General features: G+C 39.3%; 1 protein-coding gene across 9 annotated transcripts; it reads right to left on the bottom strand.

Annotated features, from left to right (window-relative positions):
- Nucleotides 1-36: 36 nt before the first annotated feature.
- Nucleotides 37-27,739, bottom strand: LOC134620135 (poly(rC)-binding protein 3-like). Of its 9 annotated transcripts, none has more exons than XM_063466108.1 (13): nt 27,639-27,739; nt 17,391-17,559; nt 17,231-17,254; nt 17,098-17,130; nt 16,892-17,008; nt 13,368-13,499; nt 12,928-13,056; nt 9,762-9,905; nt 7,520-7,561; nt 5,525-5,603; nt 4,971-5,029; nt 4,116-4,285; nt 37-3,336 (listed from the first exon to the last, which is right to left on the bottom strand). In XM_063466108.1, the coding sequence occupies exons 2-13, from the start codon at nt 17,463-17,465 to the stop codon at nt 3,282-3,284; spliced, it is 1,059 nt and encodes a 352-aa protein (XP_063322178.1). In that variant the 5' UTR covers nt 17,466-17,559; nt 27,639-27,739; the 3' UTR covers nt 37-3,281. The 9 variants fall into 9 exon arrangements, with proteins under 9 accessions (XP_063322178.1, XP_065325770.1, XP_065325769.1 ...); XM_065469698.1 differs by having other exon boundaries at nt 4,971-5,026; XM_065469697.1 differs by having other exon boundaries at nt 5,525-5,600.

Below are 27,739 nucleotides of genomic sequence, written 5' to 3'. Positions count from 1 at the left end.
AGAAAAAAATAATTGAGAAAGACGTCAAAAGGCAAGTCACAGAAAGAAAAAAATGAAACTTTATTTGTTTGTATACTTACCAACACTGTAAAATTAAAACCTATGTAATTACTCACAACTAATATAGATCTGCACATAGCAAATAAATCAATTGAAAATAGTTACAAAGTTCTATCATTTTGTTCCCCCCAAACTGCAATACACACAAAGAAAAGCTGAAAAACAAACAAACAAACCAAAAAAAACAAACATGTCTAGCCATTTTTTCCCCCCGCTGTTGCCACCAAATGAAAAGTGGATAAAATTCAAAAAAGCATTTTTTAAACAAGCTACACCGCTCTTCTGTATCTATGCTAATAATAAACTGAATAAATAATTGCACATTGCACCCTATTATTGCATTAGTTGCAGTTTGTTTCAAAGTCGCAGTATACTCAGGCATATACACAAATGTAAATACAGTTTTCAAACACTGAGTAACACATGAAAATTGATGTTATTGAAGTCACACTGCCATCACTTACAAGTCAATATTCCTGCTTATTAATCAAATTCATAAAACACAACAAGATTAAATTTGTAAAATGCACACTCCGGCTGTCTAGTCATTGATTATTCACGTTTTAAGCAAACATTTCAGCATGCACTGATAACTGTTTTATAAGAGCCACAATGCCCTTGAGGATATTTTTTCACCATTACAGTGTTGTGGGCAATTTTAGAAAGAATATCCTCTTAACAGGTATTAGCTAACAGTTCTAAAAAAAAACAAAAAACAAAAAAACAAGTTTGCCAAAAAACAAAATTTCTTGTAATTTGACAAACATTCCCATTAGAATACAAGCTATGACAAGTGAAAGCAAAAAGAAACACGAATCCCAAATGTCATTTCTATCACTACTACTTGAGTTCACATCAAAATGTAAGAATTATTGCAGAATTATCACTGACTATGCCTCCTTCAGTATATTGATACAGCATTTGGTCCATTTATGTCATCAACGCACCTAAAAGTCATAGGAATAAATATAAATATGCTTATTTGTGTACTTATAGCTAGGCTAAGTTAGCAGTAAGCTTACTTAACCTAGCATGAAAAACAGAGACAACTAGATTGTCTATGGTTTCTAATGTGGGATGAACTACAGGAACCACTGGTACATAAAAAAAGAAAAGGGGATCTGAAACTTTAGCTTGGAGCCAGTTAGCTTAGCTTAGCATAAAGATTTGACCATTTTTAATAGTATAAATAAGGTGCTGCATACAATTTAAAAGTCTTTATGTGCTTATAAGCTTCATAGACTTGTGCTAGTCAGTGTTTAGCATGCAAACATCAATTGTTCAATGTAAAAATACAGAAATAAGCATATTTCCCTAAAAACCTTCCCCCAAACAGTTAAACTTCTCCTTTAAGCTCAGTGTAGGTTACTGGCAATAAAACAAACGTTCTGTAAATGCAGAAAGTTTCTGTGTTGGATGGCAGATAATGTGAGTCGACAATAACATTCAACAGCTGTTTGTTAGCGTCAACGCTGAAAAGAGCTTAGCTGAAACTCAGAAGTAAAGATGACCCAAAGCTGTCTATTATCTTTAGCGCATCTTCATAAGCAGAAGATGGTGGGAGAAGTTGAATTACTGAATCATACCAAATATCACCCACACCTCCCTCTCATATTAAGTACAATACAACAAAACTAACTTAGCTTAATGTTCATGATCAACGAATGAAAATTCATAAGTGCATCAACACACCATAAATAAATACATGCTGGCTTTACTGGAAAACAGCAAAGCAGGAATTGTCATCCAACCTGTCCTCTTTTTACTTTTTAAAATAAAAACAATTATGTTGCTGACACAGTCGCGACAATAAAATGACATTCAAACCTAAAGCGTTAAAATCAACTGCATGACAATGAAAAGAACATGACGAGATGAACAATCGTGAAAAAGAGACTGAGTGGTCACGTCCGCCCAGGCCCCGCGGGTTCCCCCCAATGAACCCCTGAACATTCCTTGGCCCAAAAAATACCATCTGGCTTCGTCCAAACGTCTAGGCCTCTGTGCCATTAAAATTCGGCTTCTTTCCCTCCAATTTTTTAGTTTTAAGTTTTTAGAAACCTCTCTCGGCCTAGCAAGTTTTTTCCAAGACAAGGGAAAGAAGCCGAAAGGTTTGGACGCAACGCTTGGCTTTTAAGTCCAACTAATCCTCTCTACATCAGAGGCAGTCCAGAGTAAAGTGTTGAGTAGTCTATTGCATGAGCGCCGCGTAGTCGACTAATGTGCTAAGTCACAAGAGTCCTCATACAAAAACAAATACAGTAGAATAATAAGTTAGTAAACAATCATTTTAAATTTCAGTCAGTGTTTTAGCCACTGGTTATTCACTAATTCCCATTCATGCATCTATATACTAATATTCGGTGTTGATAGAAGGAGGCTGTGTCGGAAGGTTTTTTGTCTGGGCAGGGAGTAGAACTAGACGCGAGTGGCCAAAAATGCTGAAAACAGTTTGCGGAAAAGAACAGGAAAACAAAGATATAATAATAACATCTGAAGTACACGGAACAGGCTTACTGAAATACGCGACGATACAACACTGAAAACATGCAATATAATGCAAACCTAGGAAATTAACATGAGAAGGGAGGCTCTAGGAGTGATACCATTGGCTTGAAAGGGTCATGTGATGCAGCAAAGAGTCATGGGTAGAGATTTGACAGAGATGCAAATTAGGACAAAAGCAGAACAGTCCAATTTTTTTGTCTTTTCAGAAATACATTATCAAAATTTGATAATTTGGCTACATCCCACCACGCACTCTACCGATAGCATCACTGAGCAGCTGTTATATGCAAATAACTACGTCCTACAAAAAACGTTCAGTCTTTTACTAGTACTTTTTTTTACTTTTAAATGATGTTCTATGACGCAGCACTGACAGAGAGAAAGCGAAAGCAAGAGATAGAGAGAAAAAGAAGAAAGAGTAACACAAGTTGTTCCTAATAAACATTCAACATGCTTCAACAGTTCTCTAAAAAATCTAAGCAACAGAGAATTTCTTTTTTGTTATCCATTTTCTTTTTTTCTTTTTTTGTTAATTTAATTTGGCTCTCTGAAACAAAAGTGAGCACCCAATCCTCCCTGAGGTGCTTTGAACCAGGGTGGGGAGGTGGTCAGGGTTTTCGGAGAGCCAGAGCCAGAGTCCGAAGGGCTTCATCAGGGTTGTCTGCGGTAGTCAGTCATTGGAAAGGGCCAAACGGAGGAGCCAGTCAGGGATCTCAGGATGTGGTCATGGAAGATGGGTCAGTCCACATAGCCGCCACGTCTCTGAACCTAAAGGAGAATGATTGGAGATGATTTTCAGTCCAGTTCTTGTGTAATTCAGCATACCTCACCCCATTTCCCCGTTTCCTTTCCTTAAAAATGGCTTATTGACTGCCACCCTTCAACTGAGACCATTTCTACAGGTCCAGATGTATCGCTCAGGTCCTGTATCAGGTGTTTACTGGATTTTTTACAGTTTCTTAAGGACATGATTTTCAGATATTGTTCATCTGCTGTAGATAGTTTTTGACACGTCTGCTTTTGCCCTCCTTAAATTTTTACAGATGTATTTGAAGTTTGGTAACTCAAAAGTACTATTTTATGTATTTTTATGATTTAAAATATCATTTTATATTTATCTTTGGTATTTTTCATAGATTGAGTTAAAGAAATGGATAAAAATTATTTGTCTTTGTGATAGGCTGCTAGAAACAAAGAGCCTAAATATACAATTTAAAATATAAAGAAATGGGGGATGGCTCAAAACTCTTGCGCATTACTATTTATTTATGATGTATTTTTAAACAGTTATGGTGGTAAAACGTGATGTTACAAAGCAAAACATTGATGGAAAGGCAATTAAAAACAAAGAATAAAATAAACAAATAACACTCACTGAGAGCTCATTAAGAGAAGAAAAAAGTGCTTTTGCAAAATCTTGACAAAGTGAAAGCAGCTAATTAGGCACTAATTCAAAAGATATCATCCATGTTCACAAGGAGGAAGTTTTTCACATTTTTCTCTTTGTTTGGGCTATTTTTGCAGTCAAACAGTCACTGATCTCTGACCTTGCATTGATGAGGTACTGGGCCAGGCTGATGTTGGCGGGAGTCCCTGTGATGGTAATCTGGCGTTCCGATGACCCTTCCATGGCGTTAGCTATTTTGATCTGCGCCCCAGACATCTGACGGATCTCGTTGATTTTGGTTCCCTGGCGTCCGATTATGCAGCCTATTAGCTGGGAAGAAAAGAGGATGGGACTTAGCATGGCAAGAGCACATAAAAGAGACATTTGATAGATTCTCTGTGGAGCGTGTGAGTACTGGCCAGTCTTTGACAGCTTTTCAACTATAACTTAGATGCTCCTTATTTAGGTCCAACAAGTCTTCTCCATTAAGGACATTCACTTTGCAAAGCTAACTGCCTTTGGCTGCACTTTGTCTCTGATTGTTGCAGCTGAATTGCTGTCACATTGCATAGCTGGAAACTTCAGCAGGAAGCCATGTGAAAAGATGATAAAACAGAGCATGTCTGGGAGTTTGTGCTTTGATAACCAGTTTTACCAGTTTAATGCAGACTTTCTGTTGTTTTATTTATTCCTTTGTAGCAGTTTTGAGCATTCGCCCCGATTATAGCTTTAGGGAGTGACAAAACAGCAGAAAGTGGGCACAAATTACCCAAACTGCTGAATAAGTGTGACTGAAGAAGACAACAGTATTTCTGCAACAGCATTCACAATATTGACTTGCCTGAAGCCTGATAATGGATAACCTGATTCTCTGTCAGATTTCGTGAAAAATGTCTCATTTTAAACCACTGCTGTTTGCAAGTTTCGTTAAACCCTGTCAGGAAAAAATGAAAGTGACGAATGGTGAGTGAAAGCGCATTGTTGGGTGTCTGCATATCATGACAAATGTACTCACATCATTGGGAATGGTGAGTTCATGAGTACTGGCCTGGTTACTGGCATCCAGACCTGCTGCTGAACACAGGAAGCAGACAGAAAGAGTGGAGGAAAGGGAAAGGACATAAAGTACAGTTTGGCACGTTAAGGAGGCAAACTGCGATGATCTACTATAAAATACTATGTTATCTATAAACCAGCAGCAAACGCATGTCACTGGAAATGTGGCTCAGCCCTATGCAGAGCCTATGCAATACAACAAATTTGAGTTTTAACTTTTGAAGAAAAAAAAATCCAAGACAACTGCAATTCTATACAATAAGGAAACTAAGGGAAAAACAAAAAACAAAAGAAGCCTCAACATCAACAAGAGCAGACCACCAGCAGGCCATGTCAATGGCAGTGAACCACAGAGACCATTAGGAGGAGAACAACGAGAAGAAGAAAGAAAGGACAGAGACAGGAAAAGAAGAGAAAGAGAAAAAAAGGAGGAAGAGAATGTGTTCGTCTCTACAGGTAAAAACGAGAGAAGGATCTTTGGTGAAGAGGGTCATTGTGTAGGTGGGTACGTACCGGGGAAGGCAGGGGTGGTCTGTCCGAGGGGGGTAAAGGGGGTTTGCTGCATAGCCAACTGGTGGAGCTTGCTCAACTGCTGAGGGGGGGAGGAGGAGGACAGCAGAGCTATGAGGTCATCGTTAAAAACGCACTCTGACACGCACACGCTCACCAGACACATACACACACGCACAAAGGTCAGTCCGAAATGCTACAAGAGTAAAGTAAGGATCTGAGGAGAAGTAACAACACTGACAGGTGAAGGACAAAGACAGAAAGAAAAGAGAGAGACCATGAAAGAAAGACAGAAGAAGAGGAGAACCTCATGAAGGACTTGGCCTGAGATTGGAGCATTTGGGAGGATTTCATAAGCCCCGCCCCTCATTGTTACTGTTGCTACACGTGGAACAGCCTATGTTGAAACTGCAGCTTAGGGAATAAAATGTCACTGTGCTGTTCTGGCCTGGAATCCTGCACTTGCTAAAATAATTGCTGCAGTTCTGAAATAGACCTTTGCAGTTGTTAAACTAAACTCTTGAGCTAAACTCTGCATTTCTAGAACAGAACTCTGCAATCAATCAATCACTCTGCACAGGTTCACATTCAGAATCTGGTGACCACAGATGAGAGTTTTAGTAGCAGAGGCATTCTGGTTGCCGTATATAATGTGCTTCTTGTCTGATTTTTATTTGCCATTTTTTTAAAGCAGGTGTTGTTCGAATGCAGATAAACAGTCTGTGTGGAGAGCAAAAGAGGGTATGAAATTATAAAACTAGTGACTATCATTTAAACCCAAACAAACTAAAAGTGATTTGCAGCAACGTGCTGAGCAGAAACTGTAGAATTTGAATGACATTCCACGACTTCAAGCACCTGCCAACGACACTACTGGTGACGCAAAGTGGACAGGACCTGGGATAAGCTTTTCTCAACTTCCAAGTGAGTGGTTAAAGCTACAAGCAATGAGAGAGAAAAATACCTTTGAGATATTACCTGGTGGTAACAACATTAGAGGATTATCTAGGCAACTGAAGCCTTGAATGTCCACAAGCGAACAACCAACCAGCTGAGTTGGGGATCTTGTTAGGATGACTCCTGGATACCTCCTGAAATGCGTTGCCAGTGAGATGGATATCTGGAATAGTCTGCCTAGATAACTGTGATCCAACTTTAGATAGTCGAGGATAGTGGATGGATGGGTGGATGTTTGCCCATGTAATACCTTGATGTCACCTTCCCCTAATGCCTAATATCACCTTTTCATATGTCAGTCAATGATATTGTTCACGCTCACTGACTGTCAGTAAATCAATCAGGCTCATGAGTTTACATTTTCTAACAGCTGTAACTTTACATTTTGAATGTTTACCACCAGCTGGTCATGACAGATGGCTGCTGCTCCTTGAACCTGAATCTGCTGAAGGTTTCTTTCTTTTAAAAGGGAGCTTTTTCTTCCCACTCTCACCAAGTGCTTGCCCACAGGGGGTTATCTTTAAGATAAATAACTCAAATTGAAGGTGAGTTGAACACTGAGAGTTTCAAAACCTTCTTGTATTCAAAGTCATCTTTACCATCAAATTAAAATTCCTCATTTTGGGATTCCATACAGTTTCCTTTCTACTTGCAAAAAAAGCATTTTTCCTCTTCTTCCTCTTGAGCTTGTTTGAACATGCCAACAAGTGGAAAGTTTAATTAAAGTTAGTTAGTTTAATTAAAATTAGATTGTAAAAAGAAATGGAGTGGAGGTCGGAAGTCGATCTGAAGTCCATCAAAAACTTCAAGACTAATCTGATAACTTCTTCAGGCCAAGCTCCATGAGGTTTAATGCCAATCAGAGGGCACAGAGGCAAGAATAAGAAAAGTTAGAAAACATAGGAAATAACATATCAGAATAAAAGCTGTATTAATATTAACAATTAATATTAATAAGGGTGGAAAGAAAGTAAGAAAATCTGGATGCAGCGAGACAGAGTTATAGAGGGTGCAAGGTTGACTGCCTCGTGGGGCACTCACATCTGGATGTGGGATGGCATACTGTCCTTGAATGGTATACGCCTGCAAACATGAGAAGAAGAGCTCACTGTTACGATGCCACAAGACACATTATTAAATAAGTTCTGAAAAGCTAAATAAACAAAAGTGGACTGAAACAAAATATAAATCAAGAAAAAATGAACTGTCGACATTTCTACAGCTCAAGGACAACATAGACTTAAATGTTTTTTTATATCTTATGAGTCATATTACATGTAAGTCATGCATTATAGATTTCCTGTCAAGTTCTCCTACAATTCATCAATCAAATCCAGTTGAACTAAATAAAAAAGGGACAAATCAGACAGCAGGAAGGTGATTGGGAGGGTGTGGAGTAAACCAAAGGAGCGACCCTGAGGGGAGTAAGGTGTCGTGTCCTATTGGACATGTGGTTTATAGGAGCCACAGAGGTCAGAACTGAGCAAAATTGAATTTTATCCCACAAGATACAAAGCTGATTTTTAATATAAGAATAAAAACACACCAAGTCTGTGGCTTCTGCTTTAGATATTTTACTGCCTTTCTCAATAGTCTCACATCAACTACTAAAATCTAAAAACAAACAAAACAGTTATAGATGCTATAGATGAATGTAGTGAAAGTGATTAATCAGTTAGTCACAAGAACTTTGCCTGCAACTATTTGAATAACTGAATAATTTAATTAAAAATCTGCCTCCAGACTCCTGTTATGGGTTCTTATATTAAGTTTTTCCACTCTTAAAGGTAATTAAAGGGAAGTATTGAATCTTTTGACTCAAACCTGACCTGAATAACATAGAGCTGAAGCAGTTTTTTTATTCATAGATTTGTCAACCAGCAGTAATTTGCACAGCTGAATATAAATATAGCCAAGTTTCCACAAATTCAAGCTTTTTAGATGTAAATATTTATTAATTAAGATGATTTTGAAGATTTTTCCTTCACAATTTTGCCCTGTTTTATAATTGATGTAACCACCAAGCAGGGGTGCCAGTTTAACTCACAGTGTTGCTCAAGTGATTCATATACCTTAAGGCTGTTGCAGAGGCACAGGTGTGAATCTGCCCCAGGCCATTTGCTGGGTGTTTTCACTCATGTCCTGTTATAGTAGAGGATAGAAAGCCTCCAACCTACTGATCAGCAAAGCTACAAAGGTGAACATAGCCTATGGTAAAAAATAAGCTCTAGTTAATTGGAGCTAAAGTAAAGAAAAGCAAGACCTGTGTGTGTGCGTGTGTGTCTCAATAATAATAATAATATTAACAACTAACAATATAATTTTTTTTGTTTTAAACAGACAGATTTCTAAAATGTTGATGTTTTCTTCCTTTTGTTATAGATGATCTAAAAATGTGTTTAGCACTCTACAAGTGAGCCAGACACACCTCACTTGTAGCCAAAACCTACAGCTCAAAATCACAAGAAAGCTTGCTTGACCAATGGATTTCCATAAAAGGAGAGGAGCTGCACGTGTCTCAGTATAAGATAAACTGGGATTATTTTTAACTGTGAATCATACAAAGCTGCTCTATTAGTGTCCAAAAATAAAAATATGTACTTTGAAATGAATAAAACAGGTACCCTTTAAAATATAATTAATATAAGCTGCAGCTTCATTTGTTGTCCTGCCATACTACCCCTATCCACTAGCTGCTGCCACTGAGTTTCCCTTCCCCTGCAGACCACCTTAATTAGCAACACACCTTGCTCCTGTGAGCCTCCCCATTGTGGCTGGCGCTGTTGCTGTGAGCTCCTTTACTCCCTGTGTCTGTTTACGGCTGAAGTAAAATTACAGAAGTATATTTGTGTATTTTTACTGCTTTTGGTTCCAAACTAAGAAAAAGCTGTGTTTCCAAGAGTATCTACTCTAGAGGATTTTTCCTGTCTTGGTAACTTGGTTACTTGTGTTTTAGGCTTTAGAGTAAAGTTTAATTTCCCCAAGCTTCATCAAGCTTAACATTTGTTTTTCCTGATTTTCTTTTAGACTTTTAAGCAGAGTATTTTCAGTGAGAAGCACCAGCATCAGTTTTCACTAAATAAAAGGTAAGTCACCTGATGGATCCTCTGACTCAGATGAGCTGAACGCAATTGATCTCAGTTCTGGTTCGAGTGGCTGGGGGTGATGGATGACAGTTTAAAAACAAATAAAAGCAGTGAGGGTTTCATGCTAGTTGGGATTTGGGTGGGTGAGGGGAGTGAGGAAGGGAGGAAAAGTGAGTAAAACCTGGTGCGACACTAACAGGCAGTGGCTGGTGCTGCAGTAAGAGGCTGAGGTTGGCTGTGGACGCCCCCAGTGGGTCTGCTCTTACCTGGCCACCTGAAAAAATGACAGGGGTGGAGGCAGGCTTGGGGCGGTAGGGGATGGTGGCACCTTTCGGTGGGGACTGAGGAGAGCAAAGGAGGAGAGAGTGGGGGGAAGAAGAAGAAAGGGCGGGATGTGGAGAGAGTGTTAGAACGGGAAGACAGAAAATAATAGAGAGAGAGAAAGAAAGAAGTTGCATAAAGTGAGACCAGAAGGGAGAGTGCCTTAGGGAAGACAACCTGTGGACACCCACACAAAAAGTGCTCTTCACTGTGCGTTCATGCTGACATTACATGTCCAAATCGTGGTTCAGTGCACAACTAAACTTGGATTTACCTGGAACACCACTTTCAACTGGATAATGATGACTCAACATATTGTTATTTAAGGTTTTTTTTTCTTAAGTCTAGAGACTTACAGTCATGTCACAAATGTCCTAGTATCCATGGCTGGTGCCATCATGAAGGCCCAATGGAGAACTGGCTGTGCAGATAGTTCAAATTAATGGTGCAAGAAAAAGAGAGACACCTAAATACCGTGTAGCCCTTTGATCCAAAGCATTTTTTTCCATTTCCGACACAGAATTACAAGAAGGTAACAATACTTTTGTCAAAAACATCAAATATATGCCTCCTGCTTTGATCTTTTGGGTGAATTTTTCTTACTGATACATCAGGCTTTAACCCTTTCATGCATGAATTATGACAACCTCAATCAGGATGACACATCAGTGTCCAGTGTAGTGGTTAATGTGTAAGTACACACTGACACAAATATAAGAAAACAGTCTTTGAATAGCTGTCCACTGTAGTGACCACTATGCATGAAAGGGTTAATGCTATTTATGCTGTTCACAGGTAAGTCCATCACTTAATTATCTCAGCAACTATGACACAGATTGCTGTGAAATTTTGCACCAACATCCACCTTCATTAGAAGATGATATAAATATCATAAGTTAAAGCTTTCAGTGATCCAAACTAGCTTAAACACAATCCTGAGTTTAATCTTGGATTTAATAAACTACACTCCATGGCTATAAAAATGAAATCTGTAATTGTAATATCTTTAGGTTGACTCTAAAACTGGGGTTGGGTGGGATTTTAACACTTGACTTGTAATAAGGTGTAAATATGAGATAGTGATAGATTGAGCTCAGCAGTGACTGCCCACTTTTTTAAGAAGTCCGGTTCCAGGAGTGAACTTTCTCTGTTAATGTTTCATAAGATCCTTACATAAAGAGTTTTAAGCCTTGATCTAAGCCATGACCACTGAAAAGCCATGCTGACCATTAGAAAATCTGATTTGGATAAAAAAAACCCCAGGAGAATAATAATAATAAAAAAAGACAGAGGTACAAGACTATGTACATAACTACTTTTTAGGGTTAGGAAACAACCTATCCCATAATGCACTACAAATGGGATTGGCTTCCAGCCTTTTTAAAATTCCTCCTTTTCATTGTCATAGTTTTCAGAGTTTGTAAGGTTGTAGTATTGTTTTTGACGGTGCTTAGTTCTTGACTGCAGTCACAGCAAGTTTTACACTCACTAAGCGACCTGATGTTCGTAGGTTTAAACAGTGACTTTCACAAAACAGAGAAATTGCTGTTTCAGTTTAGGAAAGTGGAAGAGTATTCTTTTCCCCCAAAGTTACGACTAAACTGTGTTTTTGCTAAAACAAAGTTGATCTCATATATCAGTACTGGCATTTCTAAAGGCCTATACAGAACAGATGGGAGAAACACTCTTCAGCTCTGTTATGAGTGTTGCTGTTGCATAGTTTGTCCACCAGAGGGCACTCCACAACTTTCCTCTTGGCAACACGTTTGGAATGCCACAAAGAGATCAACCAGCTGACGAGCAGAATCAGACCGAGCATAATAATTCATGACTTGTTGTGACAATGAAGCATGGCAACTTTTGAACTGCACTCTCATATTATCTCAGTAAGGATTCATAAATAACTACACATAACAAATGCTTCGTAACTCTGTTTGAGTTTCATATCTGTGAAAGAAAATTTATTGTCCAATATATTGGGTTTTTACCAAATATCAGTATCGGTATTGGTACTGGTATCAATATCACTACTGGTATTGGTCTTAAAAATCCTGTATTTTTGAACTATAGATGTAATGCAGAGTTATGGTTTCTAAAGGAGAGATTATCATCGTTTCACAGTGTCGCAGGTTGTAGTAAGTTGACTCATAGCATTATGGTAATAATCAAAATCCCTATGAACAATATGAATGGGAATGGGATTTTTGGAAGCTCACTGTTGAGCTCCATAAGGTTTCTTCACTGTCGGCTTTACCATACAATTCAAGTGAAGTAAACCTTTCCATTGTGACTGTGGTATTACTAGATTGCTGTGTGGTTTATTTTCTGGTTTGGAGGAAGTCTGTACTTCAGTTTTTCCTGAGTGAAATTTTAGTGTTTTATCCTTAAGTTAGCATTTATTTAAAGCTACCCATATTTAAGTCCCCGGTCTTTGTAATGAACTGTAATAACCCAGCTAATTAGCATTAGTTCACAACTTGGCACTACACCCCAAATTTGAGGCTTCAGAATAGGAGTTCACAAAAACAAAGAGTTTCTTTACGATGACTGTGTACATCTTTTATGTACAGCCTATGGCCTGAACCTATTTGCAGATGTGTCAGTTTGTTATCTATAAACAAAAATCACCCAAAAGTCCACACACGAGGTTTTAAGGCTGCTGTTTTCGATTTATGGAAACCTGCTTTTCTCCCGACTGTGCAAACATTAAGTCAGTGCAGGACATGTGCATGTCTCTGCCGTCATGTACTGAGTACTTGGTGTCACATTTGCCATCTAAAAGGCAAAGAAATGTGTCTGCAGCAGTTCAGTAATGTTAATAATCCAGACTTGCAAACATAAACAATATCAAAACATATGCGGATACATTAAATGTGAAAAATTACATTTAGAAACAAATCTTTGGATACAGCAGAAACTCTAGGAGTAAATTACTTTTAAAAGTGTAGTCAAGCCTCTGAATTCTCCGTATCAAACTTATTTTCAGCTACATAACATTTCTTTCATGTCCCCTGTGTGGCCACCCCACCCCCCTCACCGTACCTCGAGCAACACCACACATATCTGTTTGACACACTGGATGATGGCCTCGGGGGCCCCTGAGATTGTCACCGCTCTCTCAGTGGAGTTGGGGAGCATGTCTCCTGCCACCTGGACCTGAGCTCCTGTGGACTGGAGGCAAGAAAGAAACATTTTTTTAAAAATTAATATCATCTCATTACATGACCCTGCATCCCTTCAAACTGAGCAGAAACCGATATGGGAGAGCAAAATGATCTCTTGGAGCCCTGCACACCGGGGATTATGCAAGACTGGACGCTTAAATGGAAACTACATGAACCAGAAATGTGGGATTTGGGAAGCTTACATGGGAGCTATATGAGGGATAAATATGAGCATATCCTCTGGCAGTGTCATTATTTTAAAAAACATGATTGATTTTATGTTTATAGACATCGTTAGGATGAAAAATGTGCCGCCACCTCTCTCATTTCTTTGATTTTGGAGCCTCCTTTGCCGATGAGGGATCCACACTGGCTGGCCGGGACAACGAGCCTCAGGGTTACGGGGGGTTTGCTGGTGGCTGGGCTGTTGCTCATGGAGTTGATTATATCCTGCGGGCGAGGAAAGAACACATTTTGTCAGATGCGATGACTTTCACAGTGTTTTTCTGTCTGTGAAGTGGAGGCTTTGTAATAAATCTACCTTCATGGTTCTTAACTCACCATCAGCGCTTTAAGAAAACTCTTTGCTTCAGCACAAAATGACCTTTAAAAAGCTAAAATGATGTTTACTTTTTGGCAATAACATCTCTTCACACTTTTAAGTTGCTGCTTTTATTAATATTCTTCTTATAAACAGGGCTAAAGCCTCGGTATTTCAGTATGATGCTACTTTAAAGTTGACCATTTTATCTGTTGGCTATAATCATAATATTTTCCACCTAATCCTATTTTATAAGGTACTGTACAGCTAGTGTACAGCAGTAGAAACTGACCAGAGCAGTATTATTAATATAATCCTATTTAATGATGAAGCACTAACAGAAGGTATCCTGTCGAGATGACAGTGCATACATTTCCTGAAAAAATGAGAGCAAGATTTTGAGATATGAGCCATTTTTTCACTTAAAAAAGGCGAATTTGGCTGCCAGAGCAGTAAGAGAGTTTACTTAAAATAAATCAGTGTCACTGAAGCATAAAATCCTGATACATGGTCCAAAAATCATATTTCAAGAAATATAATTAAGTCTAGTTATTGCAAAAGAAAGCTAGTCCTTTGCATTTAACTAAAAATAACTCCAAGTTGTTTATCAAGCACAGGAAACTGAAAAAGAGTTTATCATAGAACCATGTAAATGTATGATTGCCACACATGGAAGTCTTGATTGTTCTATTTCTGCCCTCATGATCTCGTGTATTACCTCGGTTTATTATGTAATAGCATAATTAACATGTACCATTATGCCCTTGTGTTAGAGACAGCTGTGGTTGCAGGATTTTTACAAGTTTAATGGGCAAATGCATGTCCAAATCATGTGCATATGACTTCTTTTGAGGAGAAAAAAAGGTGAAATGGTCAAGGTAGGGGCTTTTAATGATACAGGCGGGAGTTACGTTCCAAAAATAACCCACGATAGGTGAAATCCGCGAAGTCGCCAACTTTATTTCTTACAATTATTATAGATGTTTTAAGGCTGTAAAACCCCTCACTACCCACTTTATACACTTTTCTTAGACAGGCACTAACATTTTCACACTTTTCTCTCTTGTTTAAACACTCTCAAAGTTCAAACCTTCGTAGAAAAATAAGTCCAGTATTATAGAATGAAACCAAAGGCACCCGTGTTTGCCTTTGATGGTGCAAAACGTTTCGTCGACATTGTTGTGTTTTTTGGCGAGAAAACTTACAAACATACAGTACAGCACTTCAGAGTCACACTGCTAACAATCGAAGATTTATGTAAATTTGACAAGCTGAACGCATTCTGTACTGTACAGGAGACACTGCACAAGATTGATTGAGAATGGTCTACAGCCAGTGAGGACGCAGAACACAATGTGCCGTAAAAAACCCCACAAAAAAACCCATGGAAAATTGCACAAAAAAATCCACGAAACAGCGAGGCCGCGAAAGGTGAACCGGGTTATAGCGAGGGACCACTGTACCAGACTTTAAGTGGTTTGGCAATGGCATTGAGAAGTCAAATTTCTGTAACTTTGAAAGGTTTTTGCCATTTTTGTTTGCTCGTACAGTTTTTTCTGTTTTGTTTTGTTTTTAAATGTATGTTTTTCAGTGGGACTGATTCAGCCAACTTAGCTCTGCACTCATTTTCTATGAAGATCTGCTGCTGGGATATGTGATTGTTGTTTTGCGTAGTCTTGCTGAAATAAGCAACAACGTCCGTGAAAAACACTTTGTCTGGTAGGCAGCGTTGCTTTAAAACCTGTGTGCTTTGTTTAGCATTAATGGGGCCTTCACAGATGTGCTGCATGCTAATACCACGTCCGCTGGCAGCACTGTCAAGCCTCACCTGGCTGGAGCCTTTCTGTGTGGAGTAGATGATCTTCCTGTGCCGACATGTATTTCCCACAAGCTAGCTGTGAACAAAGTTCTGCATAATAGTGCTTTGAGTAAAGCCCTGTATAAATGCATATAAATTGCATTGTTGCAGGCACAACACTCGATTAGCATCACAGATTCTGGCTTCTAAACTTATCATTGAAAACAAGACAGATCTTGTTATCTAGAGAGCGTGACATCCATGATTCCTAAAAAATAAAAAATAAAAAGCTTCTCAGTTTGCCAATTTAATATGCAGTCCGTGAAATATTTTCACTTAAATAGAGCATTTAAATGATTAACATCGCTGTAGTCCCTGTTCACCTACAGTACACAGAGCAAACACAACATTTATTTTAATGGGGGTTTGTAAAAGTACAAAGTACAGTGATTACTACCACCTGTCATTAAAGGAGGAAAAGACAAATATTTCAGAAATCTGTCGAAAACTTGTTTAAAACTAAACATTGTATCATTATTCAGCAAAGACTGTAATATTTTTTAAAAAAATGTGCTTTGCCTTTTTTTCACCTTTTTTTGTAAATGGACTCCATTCATGGATAATTGATTAAGATTAATGAAAATTCTTATTTTTAGCATTAAAACTATAATTTAGATTAAAGAGCCTGCACATGCTGGTGAATTAACCCTTACAGGAACATTAAAAATTATTTTTTGTAATTACCACTACTGTTAATTCAGAGCAGCTGTGACATAAACCTTACATGGGGTGGGGTTCTAGTAATTTGGTAAGCGTGGCATGTGGGTACCTTCACACTTACTTTACACTGAATTCAGGCGTAATCGATAAAACCTTGACTACACTAATATATGAGAGTAGCTGAGTTGCAGAGTTAAACAAAATCAAAATGTTTGTGTCGTAGTACGACAACTGACCCTGAAATTTCCACACTTACTTAAAGCAGCACTTGTGTGCAGCGCGTGAATAATAAGTGGTTGAGTCTCTCTATTGTATTATGGAGACACTTGGCTTGGTCGGGCTGAAAGTATGCTGATACGGCACCCAAATCAAAACACAGCACTGGCCCATTTTCAGAGGGTGTTGCAAGGTTAGATCAGCACATTTCTGTCCTACATATCAGGGCCAAAGCTGCTTTGCATTCCACCTGGAAATGAGTCAGTACAGGTGCTAAAGCAGGCCAGTGGTGCTGGATTCTCTCATAAGTACGGTCGCACTCAGATGCACATACAGCCTTTACGCTGTTACTTTACATACAGTTGTAAGATTCTTGAATGCAACCACTAAGATGTTAAAGTAAAAATGTTGCTACATTTGCTAATTTTTCTCTTAAAATGTGTCATTTTTAAAAATTCTTATAGAGGAAAATGGTTCAGATTTGGTTTGAAATCAGTGCTTAAATAATACTAAGTTTATTAGTGTTGTAAAAACAGATTCTTTGTGGTGTAAAATAATAAATGGTACCTCTTCAAACTTGTAGGCTATCATGGCAAAGGCCTTGAAAATGGCATCTGTTGGCCCGGTGATGGTGACTATCCGTTCAGGGCAGTTCCCCTCTGAGATGTTGATACGGGCGCCGCTCTTTAGAGAGAAAGAGAGAGAAAAAATCATTAAATACGTGATTATAGGACAAAAATAATTAACAAGAGTTTGAGAAAAATTCTTCTTACGTCTTCACGCATTTTCTTGACCGTCTCTCCTTTCTGAAAGCAAAGGGGAGAAAGAGCAGTGAGATGTTTTGTGCATTTCCCACCGGCGTTATCATGCTTTACATGCTCTGCTTGTTGTGCTTGTGATAAATACCTTTCCTATGATGCTTCCAACCTCCTGCAGAAACAACAGAAAGAAATGTTAGACGCCACGGGCTCCTTGAAATTAGTTTTTGTTTTCTTTGCTCTTTTTACAGATAATTGGAAGCAGAAGCAGAACAAGAAAAGTCAAGTTTGGATTCGTGTGTTTGTACCTTGCCGTGCATCAGCAGCCTGATGGTGAGGGTCACATTCAGTCCACCTTCTGATTGGACCTTAATGGGCTCCATGTCGGGATTGGATGTGAAGGAAGGGGCGTGGTCACGTGACAGAGGAAGTCGAGGGCCAATGCGAGTGTGATGGTAGAGTCAGCCAACCGGTCACCTGCCAGGTAAAAGAAACGCAGACATGCAAAAATGCTTGATGCTTTCATTTTAATTTATTCTGCTTCAGTTAGTGTAGGGCAGCCATTCCCAAATTTAAATTTGACCTATCAGAGCACTTTCTACAACCCACACTGTAAAAGAAACGGGAAATGCCAGTAAATTCTACTTTTTTGTGTTAAAATTTGATGTGTGGTTGAAAAGTACGGAAAATCTGTAAAAATGTATTTTTTATTTGTATTTATTTATTTAAACAGGGCAATTCATGTTTAACATGGTTATAATACTGATGTGCTGCATGTAGAGTTTATAGCTGTAAACATGTATCCTTTGTTGGGCTCTTACATCCACAATGAACAAACAAGATTTACAGCAGTCAGTTATTTAAAACAACAATACTCCGTAAATACAAACTGCGGTTGATACACAACATTTTTCTAATATTTGTAAGATGGAAATGATGTTTTTTTAGTTGTGGAGATAACTTTTATCCAGCCTTTGACCTTTACTGTGAAAAATTTAACATCTGTAATGAATTTGATATGGGAAATTCCTTTAAATTAAACATTACATTGTACTATATTTTTGTACTTATTATCCTTTTACGATCATCTGATGAGTTTTAACTCTTTCTGGGCTAATAATAGGTCGGAGAAATTAAAAATAATCCTCAGAATTAAGTGCATAACAAATTTATTTCATAAAAGGAATAAAATGCAAATAGTTTAGAAGTCTGTCAAAAACGTGTTTAAAATGAGAAATTATGTATTTTATTCCTTGTGTACATATATATATATATATATATATATATATATATAATAAGAAACTAAATATGTAGTAATAATATAACGACATGGCTTAGTTTTTGTGGTTTTACATTTTTTTTTTAATATTAACTCGTAATTTAAAACAAGCCTAACTGCAGTGCCTTCTTGGCCCACTGGGGGCCGCTGTCGGACAGAGATTCAGTGCAGCACTTTTTGTTTTGTTTAATGTATCCAAACCATGCAAGTCTAAAGCTGTAGACATTTATAGTCTTCGCCTGAAGCTTTTATAAAAATGTAGGCCTGCATGAAAGTCTGAACTTCTCTTTGGGACCCGGCTCATTATGCAGACTGTGTAAAATCACCTGGAAATGTACATTTAAAAATACTACAAACATGGTTGCATTCAGTATTTTTCTTGACTGTTTGCCTAATTTGTTCTTACTAAATTTGGGAATGTCGTAAAAAAAAGATGTAATTTAACAAAATGGATGTGAACTGCAGTTTATAGCAACCATCACTCAAACAGCAGTGAAAAAAACCAAACAAATAAAACAAAACTGGATTTGTTGTCGACTATTTTTAGCTGTGGATTAATCCACACTCAGTCTCTGTGGGACTGAGTGAAAATAAACAACAGTGTATTTGCTCATAATAATGAAGAAACAGGTCAGTGCAACGGTGTGGCTCAATCCTGTGTTTTTAATAGTCTTAGAGGTGTTATAGGAAGATTATCAAGGTTTTAATGTCGCTGCTTTGTCTTTTCTTAAGAAAAACTGGATTTTGCAACTTTTTTGTGCAGGTTTTGTGACACATACCTCAACTGTACTTAAAAATGACCAGTAACCACTGCACACACAGAAGCATAGATGGGAGAAGGGGTTAAATAATAGAAGAGCATCTTGTTATTCTCCCCTTAGGTATTAAATATATCGGTAATACCACAAATATTACAGAATACATGGAATGATAAGTGGTCTCCTGATCCAATGCAATAAAAGCAGTTGAAATGTAGGTCAGCATATGTCTCCACAGTCACGAGATGAGCCATCAAACGACGAGCGCCATATTTATTTTTATCGAGCCCATTTCAGCCGGATCGCCTCTAATTCTGCCTGACAAGTGATGTAATGACTCAGGCAGGACTCGCAGTGACGAGAGCACGCACAAGATGGCGCTACGTACCTGAACGTGGCTCTGCAGGACTTCTTTCTTTTTTTTTCTTTTTTTAAAATCCACAACTGGAAACTGTGCCTGCTAATAAATAAATCAGGAATATCTTGACGGGGAGAATTGTCTGATATAACAAGATTTAAATGATGATAATCCAATTTTTTTTCCAGAAGGGAAAGCCATTTTTTGTGAGACTGAATTATTAGGAAATCTATTAAAATAAATCAGAGGAATAAAAGAGTTACGCACTGCAGATGGAGAGAGAAAAAAAAGGGGGGGGAGAAGAGAGATGTCCCTTTTTTCAGATCAAATTCAGAGACAGGAAGTACAAGACGAGTTAACCTTCCCAAGTACGCTTTAGAAACCTCTGCTTTAGTCAGTATGAATATTTTTTCTGGTGATTGACAATGCAGTCAAGAAAAAGACAGAAATATGGACAGGAGAGATCCTGAAGTGGCTGACCTTGACTGCAGAGACAGATAATGTCACAGTCTGCCAATCACAGTCATTATTGCTGTGTTTTATATATATATATATATATATATATATATATATATATATATATATATATATATATCTATATGTAATGTGTTCTCTGGCTGCCTTCCTGTGTAATTTCTAATCACTTGATGTCATTTGTAGCTGTGAATCATTCAAATGAGTGTTGCTTGAAACTGTGACCTGACCAGCTGTGCCTGCTGGTGAGATGTTTGTCGAGGCCTTCAGACGACCGAGTCGCAGTTGTTACGTGGCAAAAAAATCTGCTTTTATGATGCCTCGCATTTCAGATCAGGCTTTATTCGGTGCTCTGAGCTAAAGGACGGTATGTGACGCCCTTTTTAGAAATGTATGTAAAAAAGTGCAAGACTTGTGTATTTTCTTCAGGGTTTTAGCTGTTAGAGGGTGTACATTTTTCCTTTTTGGCATCACTTTATGTGGAAGATGTTATGTTGAATAGTTTTTGTCTTTTTGTTGGCTGTGAATATGTGAAATAAAAGTCCAAGTGAGGGAGTCAGGGTGCTAGAGATTAGAGAGGTACAAAAACCAGAAGATTTTTAGGTGATTTTCATATAAAAATGGACAAAAGCAGGAAATATTCACATTAAAGAAATGAAGGAACTCCAAACCCTAAACCGTAACAACATGAAGTGCAGAACATGGCTTCACGTCTCTCATATTGTTTGACCAGCAGTCCAGAAACTGAAATATACTGAGTTTATGATAATAAAATAAACCAAAGTATCATTTCATTTAGCATTTCATGCCTGTAAAGCATTTATTTATTCATTCATTTATTTATTTTTTACTGTCTTAAACTGAAATTTCAGGCTTGGATGTCGGACTCACGGTTGGGTTTGTGCTGGGGAAAAGAAACATGCCATGAACTATGACCCCACAGGGTTAAATAATTAATTGAATATATCAAAATCGATTAGTAGACTAAATGCCTAATCTTTCTTTTTGTAATGTACAGTTCTTATACCCTCTAACCTAGACAGACATATGTTGAAAATAATGCTTTTTTGTGAAACGATAGCCGTAGATTCATCCTTTAATCTACGCTGGGATGCTGGTCAGAGGCCAGAGGAGGGTCGAGAGATAAGGACGGGGATTCTGCTGCCAGCTGTCTCTCCAATCTCCCAGAGGAGACCAGATTACATAAAAAGCTTTAATCCGGGTTTAAGACCCAAGCCAGTGGTGCAGGTCCTCTCCAGGGGCTTGGAGAGAGAGAGGGGGGAATAAAAAAAAAAAAGTAAAAACATTTAAGATTGACAACGGGATTGAAGATGAGCGAGGGAAGATCCTTATCCCTTTCTAAACTTCACATCAGGGGCAGGAAGGTGCTTAAAGAAGGGTCTTTGCTGGGAAGATTGATCTTTCAGATTAAAAATCATTTCACATCCTTTCTTCTTTTTTAAATATTTCGGACAATACAGCTCCCCTCCCAACAACAACAACAAAAAAACCCTCCTTGATGGAGGAGCCTCCTTCCCTGTGATTAAGACCGTGAAACCTCTCTGTAGATTTAGGTCAACAAAATTCGAGGCTGCCTGAACCTCAGAGTCGAACGGGGTCACAGCGCTAAGAGCTGCATTTCAGTAGTGGCTTTCTCAGACTGTATTCTGCTCATGTTTCCTGTATAATAATAGAATTGGGTCAAGGCCTTGTGAATCATTGGTGCCAATGGGCAAAAACCTTGCAGCTTTTAAAAAAAAAAATTCCAAGCCTGATAAAAACTCTAATTTAAAGACATCCTGATAAAAGCTAAAGGATTGGTCTCTGATAGGAGTCCTTCCTCCTGTGTCCATCATTTCTGCTATTGCATTGATTTATATACTTTTATTTTTTATATATAATTCTGCTCTCCTTGTCTCCGTTGCTCAGGCAGGAAGTTGGAGAAGGGGAATGCAGAGAGGGAATTTTTCATGACATCTGATGGGGAAAGTGGGTCATGCTCGGTGTTGCAGCACTGCTAGCCTCCTCCTCTATGGCGGCTATTGAATTAATCACGCTTTACGCTCGGCTGGACAACGCAGTGCACAAAATGCCCCCCCCACACCTCCGCACACACACTCTTCCCAACTCCCCTCTCCTCCCATCATCTCACGCTGCGTCTGCTCGGCACTCGCCACAGAAAAGGCTCGAGCGCCGCTCTAGAAGAACTCGAACTCCTCCTCTTTTATCTCCCGCCAACAATGAGGAGACGCTGTTGTTGTGCAGAGCCGGTGTTGCGTGAATGATGGAAAAACACTCGCAGAAGTGAAGTTAAGGGGTTCTTTTTGAAAATTGATTTAGTAAGGAGGGAAGCTGGTTATTGATTATAAACTAACATTAACTGTATTATCTATTCTTAATTGGAAATTATTGGGCAGAGGTGGTTGCAGATCAAAGTGAACTTGGTGTGAGGGGTCAGAATATCAGATTTCTGCATAAAATGTTCAGCTTTAGGCCATTTTGTATAGATTAACGTTGCAATGTGAAACTTTATCTGGCCAGGAAACTAATCTAGTGCCTCACATACTGATTTAAAATGTAGGTTAATGAATTCAGAAGCTGTCGGTGCTTTGCATTTCAAGAGCTACATTATGGATGAAGTCACTCTCTGCGACTTTCTCTCATTCCACCCTCGGCCTCGACTCTGAGCTGTTTTTATTTTGCGGGGCTAAACTGACGGTGCAAACCGTCACCGTGACATCCGCCATAATGTGAAAGTCGAAGATAAAGAGGATAATTAATCAAACTCCTTCCTGTGGAATAGAAAAACAAGGCACTAACTGCTGCTGTTTCATGTCACGAGAATAACAGAGGAGCAGAAAAAGAAAAATCATTAAATGGGCGACCGGTAGTCTAATCTAGGCCAAAGCCTCTGTCATCTGTTCCATCCTAATCCACATATCTACAGATATGTCATTATGACGTTTCGACATCAAACAGAGCCTGAGCCAAAGCTGCACGGCCGAGGTTTGTGAAATTGAATCTGCAGCTTGAGACGGCAAGATTTTTACTGATTAGGTGGCAAGTTTCAAGCGAGTTGTGTGCAGTCTTCTGTCATTAAAAAAGTGCTCATGGGATAGTTAATTAATTACCTTTAATATAATAATGCAAATATCGGAACATCTTTGTTCTGAATACCATCCAATTTCTTGTGTGGTGTTCATTTATGAGGTCTCCCTGAACTCTTTGGACAGCTGCACTCCCAACACTCCCATCTCTGCAACCGTTCTGATAAAGGTAAAAGGACATTAATGACATGTCTAACGAACTATTAAACACCTAACTTTCGATCAGCACATGTTTTATTTAGCCTTCATTATTAGGGCCCGTTATTTTTACTGTACTTGTTGTAAACAGTGGCATCAGCACAGACCTGTCACCAGCTGCAGCGTTCTCTTCATTGTTAAATTCAAATTTTTATTTTTATCTAAATAGTCTCACCTTTTCAAGCTATTCCAATGGTATAAAATCGCAAAGTTTCTGAGCTGGTATTTCGTTTAAATTGCAATAAAACCACTCTAACCTTTGTGTGAGGCAAAAAATGAGAAGGCGTGGCTTAAGCATGGTAAAACAATGATTGTAAAAATGATGTAAAAATACAGTACAGTGTGCCGTATTTTACATATACATGTTTTTAACCAACATATTTTTACTATTGAATTTTACCATTTACAAAAGCTTCTGTAAAACAGATAATGCACTTTTACAGTCTGCAGTCACTCTCGCTGTTGCCAAGGGCGACAACAACATATGCAATTGGTCCTTTAGTCACCAGTCCTAGTTTCTCAAGCACTTGGTGGGTGGAGCTTATGTGGGTCGACCACCATATTGATAACCAAGAGAATATAACTAAAGCAGATTCTCTTTTCATTAAAATATAGGGGTATTTTTTTTGTATTTTATGTCATAAAAATTGAACTGCATTTGGCTGTTAGAAATTTTGACAAGATTTGTTTAAAATTTTCTGACTTCTGTTAGCTCCACCTCCAGCACCAACCATGCTAACGTTGAGCCTGCAACCCCATTTGTATCGTATTTGATGCATGAGTTTTTGAGACTTCTACATCAGTGTGATTTTTTCTTCCTTCTGAAAAAACAAAATTAATTTCACAACAATGCCAAACTGAACAAATATGATGCAAATTAAAATGTACATATGCTAATGAATGTTTATTGTATTAATTCATTTATATTAAATTTTTCAGAAGGTTCAGTAAACACTTGCATTTCAATTATGGGGTTAAGTAAATCAGTGGTGCAGTATTTAATGATGCTGCAAACCCCTTGACAAATGTGTGCAGGTGCATGTCAGGCAACCAAGAGAAAAGGTGTATCCGTAATGTGGCCAATATGTTTGCCCAGAACCGGGCTGTTGTGCAGAGGGTGACCTCATTGATCCATATGTTTCCCGTGCATCCGCTCAAATCACTGTTTGACAATTCTCTTCTACATTTACACCCACAAATCTCTTCTCAGTTACAGTTTGTGATAGTTGAAGTAACAGGAAAATGGTGGTGTATAATTGCTAGCTGCTGTCAGAAATAGGAACTGTAGGCAGATCAAGTAGAAGAAATGGAGAAGAGTTGCTCTAAGTCCTGAGGTTTTCGCCCTGCGTTTCCTGGTATATGAGCAGCTCTCGTCTCGTCTGGCACAGGCTTTTGTTGTACGCGGCTGAGTGGGGGGGCGTCCGCCCAGTTAGCCTTCCTATACGCCGCTATGACAGTGCTCTCAAGAGCTGTCAGCCCACATCAGCAGCCCAGCATCCTGATACCTCAGCCCAAATCACAATCAAAACTCTGGCCACCACATCTTCACCGCGACCAGTCAAATCAGAGAACAAATTGAGCGAGGAAGACGTGAAGACCAAGTATCGCCAAGTGGCTTTAAAAGTACCTCACCGCCTACTCTGCGTTCCCTTAAAATAGCCCGAGTGTCCTGGGGTGGGTGGGGAGGCCGAGGAGGAGGCTTTACAATGCAGGCGCACCATGTTGTGATGTGAATGCGGCGCTAAGAGCCCAGCGTTAAGTCGGCCATTTTAGATTTGCCACAATTTGTAATGTGAGATCACTGCTTGTCACAAAGTCATGGCTTCCATACGTGGGGGCTTTCGCCGAGCGGTCGAGCAGAACGGCTCGAGATCGCATCCTCATCCAGGTCCTCATCCTCTTTTCTTTTTCGGCCTCTGTCACCTCCCAACAGAAAATTTCCGAGTGTATCAGACTTTATTAATCTGAGTGCCAAACAGAAGCTTTTCACCCAAACAAAGGAGTTATTCATCGCCGGTTTCCAAGTGCAACACAGAGAGCCGCTTCTGAAGTAATGGCAAATGACATTTTTGGTCTATGACTAGCTGCAAATAAGGCCATCAGCAGTGCTAATATCTGTGTGACGATAATTGGAATAATGATCTTTTGTTGGGGGGCGGCACGGGGGCTGATGTATCAATTCCACTGAGCATCATTTCTACTATAAATTCGGGCGGTCTGGCTTCATCGTTAGCAGAATTTAAGCAGGTTTTCTTCCACTTACTATTGTTTTCGTGCTCACTGCTAATTCTCGAAACAATAAAATCGCTGATGCTTGAATCTAAACCAAGACAACGAACACCTAAACAATGTGAATCAAGAGACGCCTGAAAGCAAAATCGACTGACCATAAAATCGACAATTCCCCAGGGAGAACCAAAATATTTCCTCCCGTATGGGTCATCTTATTGGCGCTCACTGAGGCTAACTTACAAAAAACATAAACTTGAAAGCATCAAATTAGGTAACAATAGGTCGATAAGTTGCACCATGTCACAGCTCATTATGTGCGTAATGATTTATTCCTGGCTGTGGGTAAGTTATCAAGTTAATTAATTATTGATGGCGATACCCAACTCGGTGAGGAGCGGCATTTTTTAAAGTTTCAACTGTTTAATGTGCCTGGAAGTCAAGTAATCAACTCAAGTATGTATTTAACTAAAGTAGAGAACAAATCATTTTTATAAGAATGCAAATTATTCATTATTATTATTGTAAAGCTCACTCTGGAGCTTTAACAAGTTTTTCCTGAATAGAAGCAACAAGAAGAGGGTTTACCTTTATGCAGTGCAGGAGACAGTCGCTGACGACCACTTTCGGCGTTGGACGATTAAAAATTGCAAAGGGAAAATTATTTTTTTTGCCTTTTGCTCTGCCCAGAACAAACTCTTACACCCTATTGGTCCTTGCCGACAGGTCACATGAGCAACCAGAGGAACACGTGACGGTTCTCGAAATTATATGATGACACAAAACCGACTCCCCCGATGAGCTCAGTTTGCGTTTCTGCGCCGCTGTTTGCCGCACTGTTTGGTGCCAATTGTAAATAGGCCGTATGATGAGGCATAATCTGGGTGACCATCACCCACCACCCCATCAACCCCCAACACCCCCCTCTTTCCCTCAGCTGCAACAAAATAGGGACGTGCCCAGTGAGGCACACGGGCATCACCGGGGCATGTCTGGGGATGAGGCTGGTCTGAATCAGAACTGTAGCCTCCGGGGTGTTCATCTGTGCCAGGGGAGGGTCGAGCACCCACCAACCCCCCCAAATCTCTGAAATCCACAAAGCCGGCGTCCTTGTCGTTGCCGATAACAATCGACACATGAATAACCCAGCTACATGTTCAAATAATCCCAACCTCAGATTAAAACAATGCTGCGGCGCTGCTGCCAAAGTGCTTGTTTATGAGGGACTCGGCTCAGGACAGTTGAGGAACTTTTTCGGGGCTTGATGCAACCAGACACCTCAAAGCGATCGAGGTCAAAGCAAAATGCAACCGCGCCAAACTGTGCACGGCAGCGTGGCGGACCGACAGGCTGCGTGGACTTGCGCATCCTCTGCTTTTTAATCTGCTTCTGTGAGTGTGTGTGTGCAGAATTACAGAGCTTTTGGATGGAGGCATCCCGTCCAGATTTTCAAATCCAGCACAAATCCAGCCCTCATGTCAGATGGACAGTTGTGCAGAGCTTAATCTGACATTATTAGGGTGGGACGGCAGCAGCGGCAGAACATTTAAGGGAGCTGCCAGGAGAAAGCAAAACAGTGGGGTTATACTGTCTGGATTAGGGGCAAGTGCAGACAATGAAGAACATGATTCACCTCTTTGTCTGTGTTTTTTATTTGACACCGAAGCGCTCCATTGGAAAAACTGATTATGTATCAAATTACAAAAGCGGGTTTTTGTGATGAGGCTTTTAATTTTTCTACCTATAGCCCACTAAATGGTAAACATGCCTACCCACCTACCCACCCGACTGTAAAATGGCCCATGGGATAAACTACAAATAGAGCATTAAATTTGCTCCACATTCAATCATAAGAGGCAAAAAAGGAGAAGGAGTGTGGGGTAAAATGGAGCACCACGTCAGAGGAAATCTGCTCAATATTTGACCCCCCCCCCAAAAAAAATGTCTTGGCTCATCTTCAGAACTCCAAAAAATCCAAGAGTAGTGGTAACCGTCAAAAAAAGCTAGTTTATGTAACACCCTTGTATAATTAAGTCTAATCTTTGTTGGTTCTAAGTACGCTCTGTGAGCAGTCCTTTGAGAATCTGTGGAATGTTTTGAGATGGAGTGTTAATGGCCACAAGGACCAAAAGGTCAAAGGTTAAACTGCTTACCGGTTAAGATGTAGGGATGCTCCTGATCAGGGCAGAGCAGGCTGGGTGCAGTCTGGGAGTTTAGGACCAAGATGGCAGATTTTGGGCACACTGAGAGTTGG

The sequence above is a fragment of the Pelmatolapia mariae genome, linkage group LG23 (assembly GCF_036321145.2).
Source record: "Pelmatolapia mariae isolate MD_Pm_ZW linkage group LG23, Pm_UMD_F_2, whole genome shotgun sequence".
Taxonomy (NCBI): domain Eukaryota; kingdom Metazoa; phylum Chordata; class Actinopteri; order Cichliformes; family Cichlidae; genus Pelmatolapia; species Pelmatolapia mariae.
This window is presented reverse-complemented; position numbering and strand designations above follow the sequence as displayed.

What these genes read in the sequence shown, in the direction of transcription:
- LOC134620135 (XM_063466108.1), bottom strand. Translation starts at nt 17,465, where the DNA reads ATGGAGCCCATTAAGGTCCAATCAGAAGGTGGACTGAATGTGACCCTC. An exon ending in TCAAGAAAATGCGTGAAGAC is followed by an intron (nt 17,009 to 17,097) that starts GTAAGAAGAATT and finishes TTCTCTCTAAAG; the next exon opens with AGCGGCGCCCGTATCAACAT. An exon ending in TGCAGCACCAGCCACTGCCT is followed by an intron (nt 7,562 to 9,761) that starts GTTAGTGTCGCA and finishes TCATGTTTGCAG; the next exon opens with GCGTATACCATTCAAGGACA.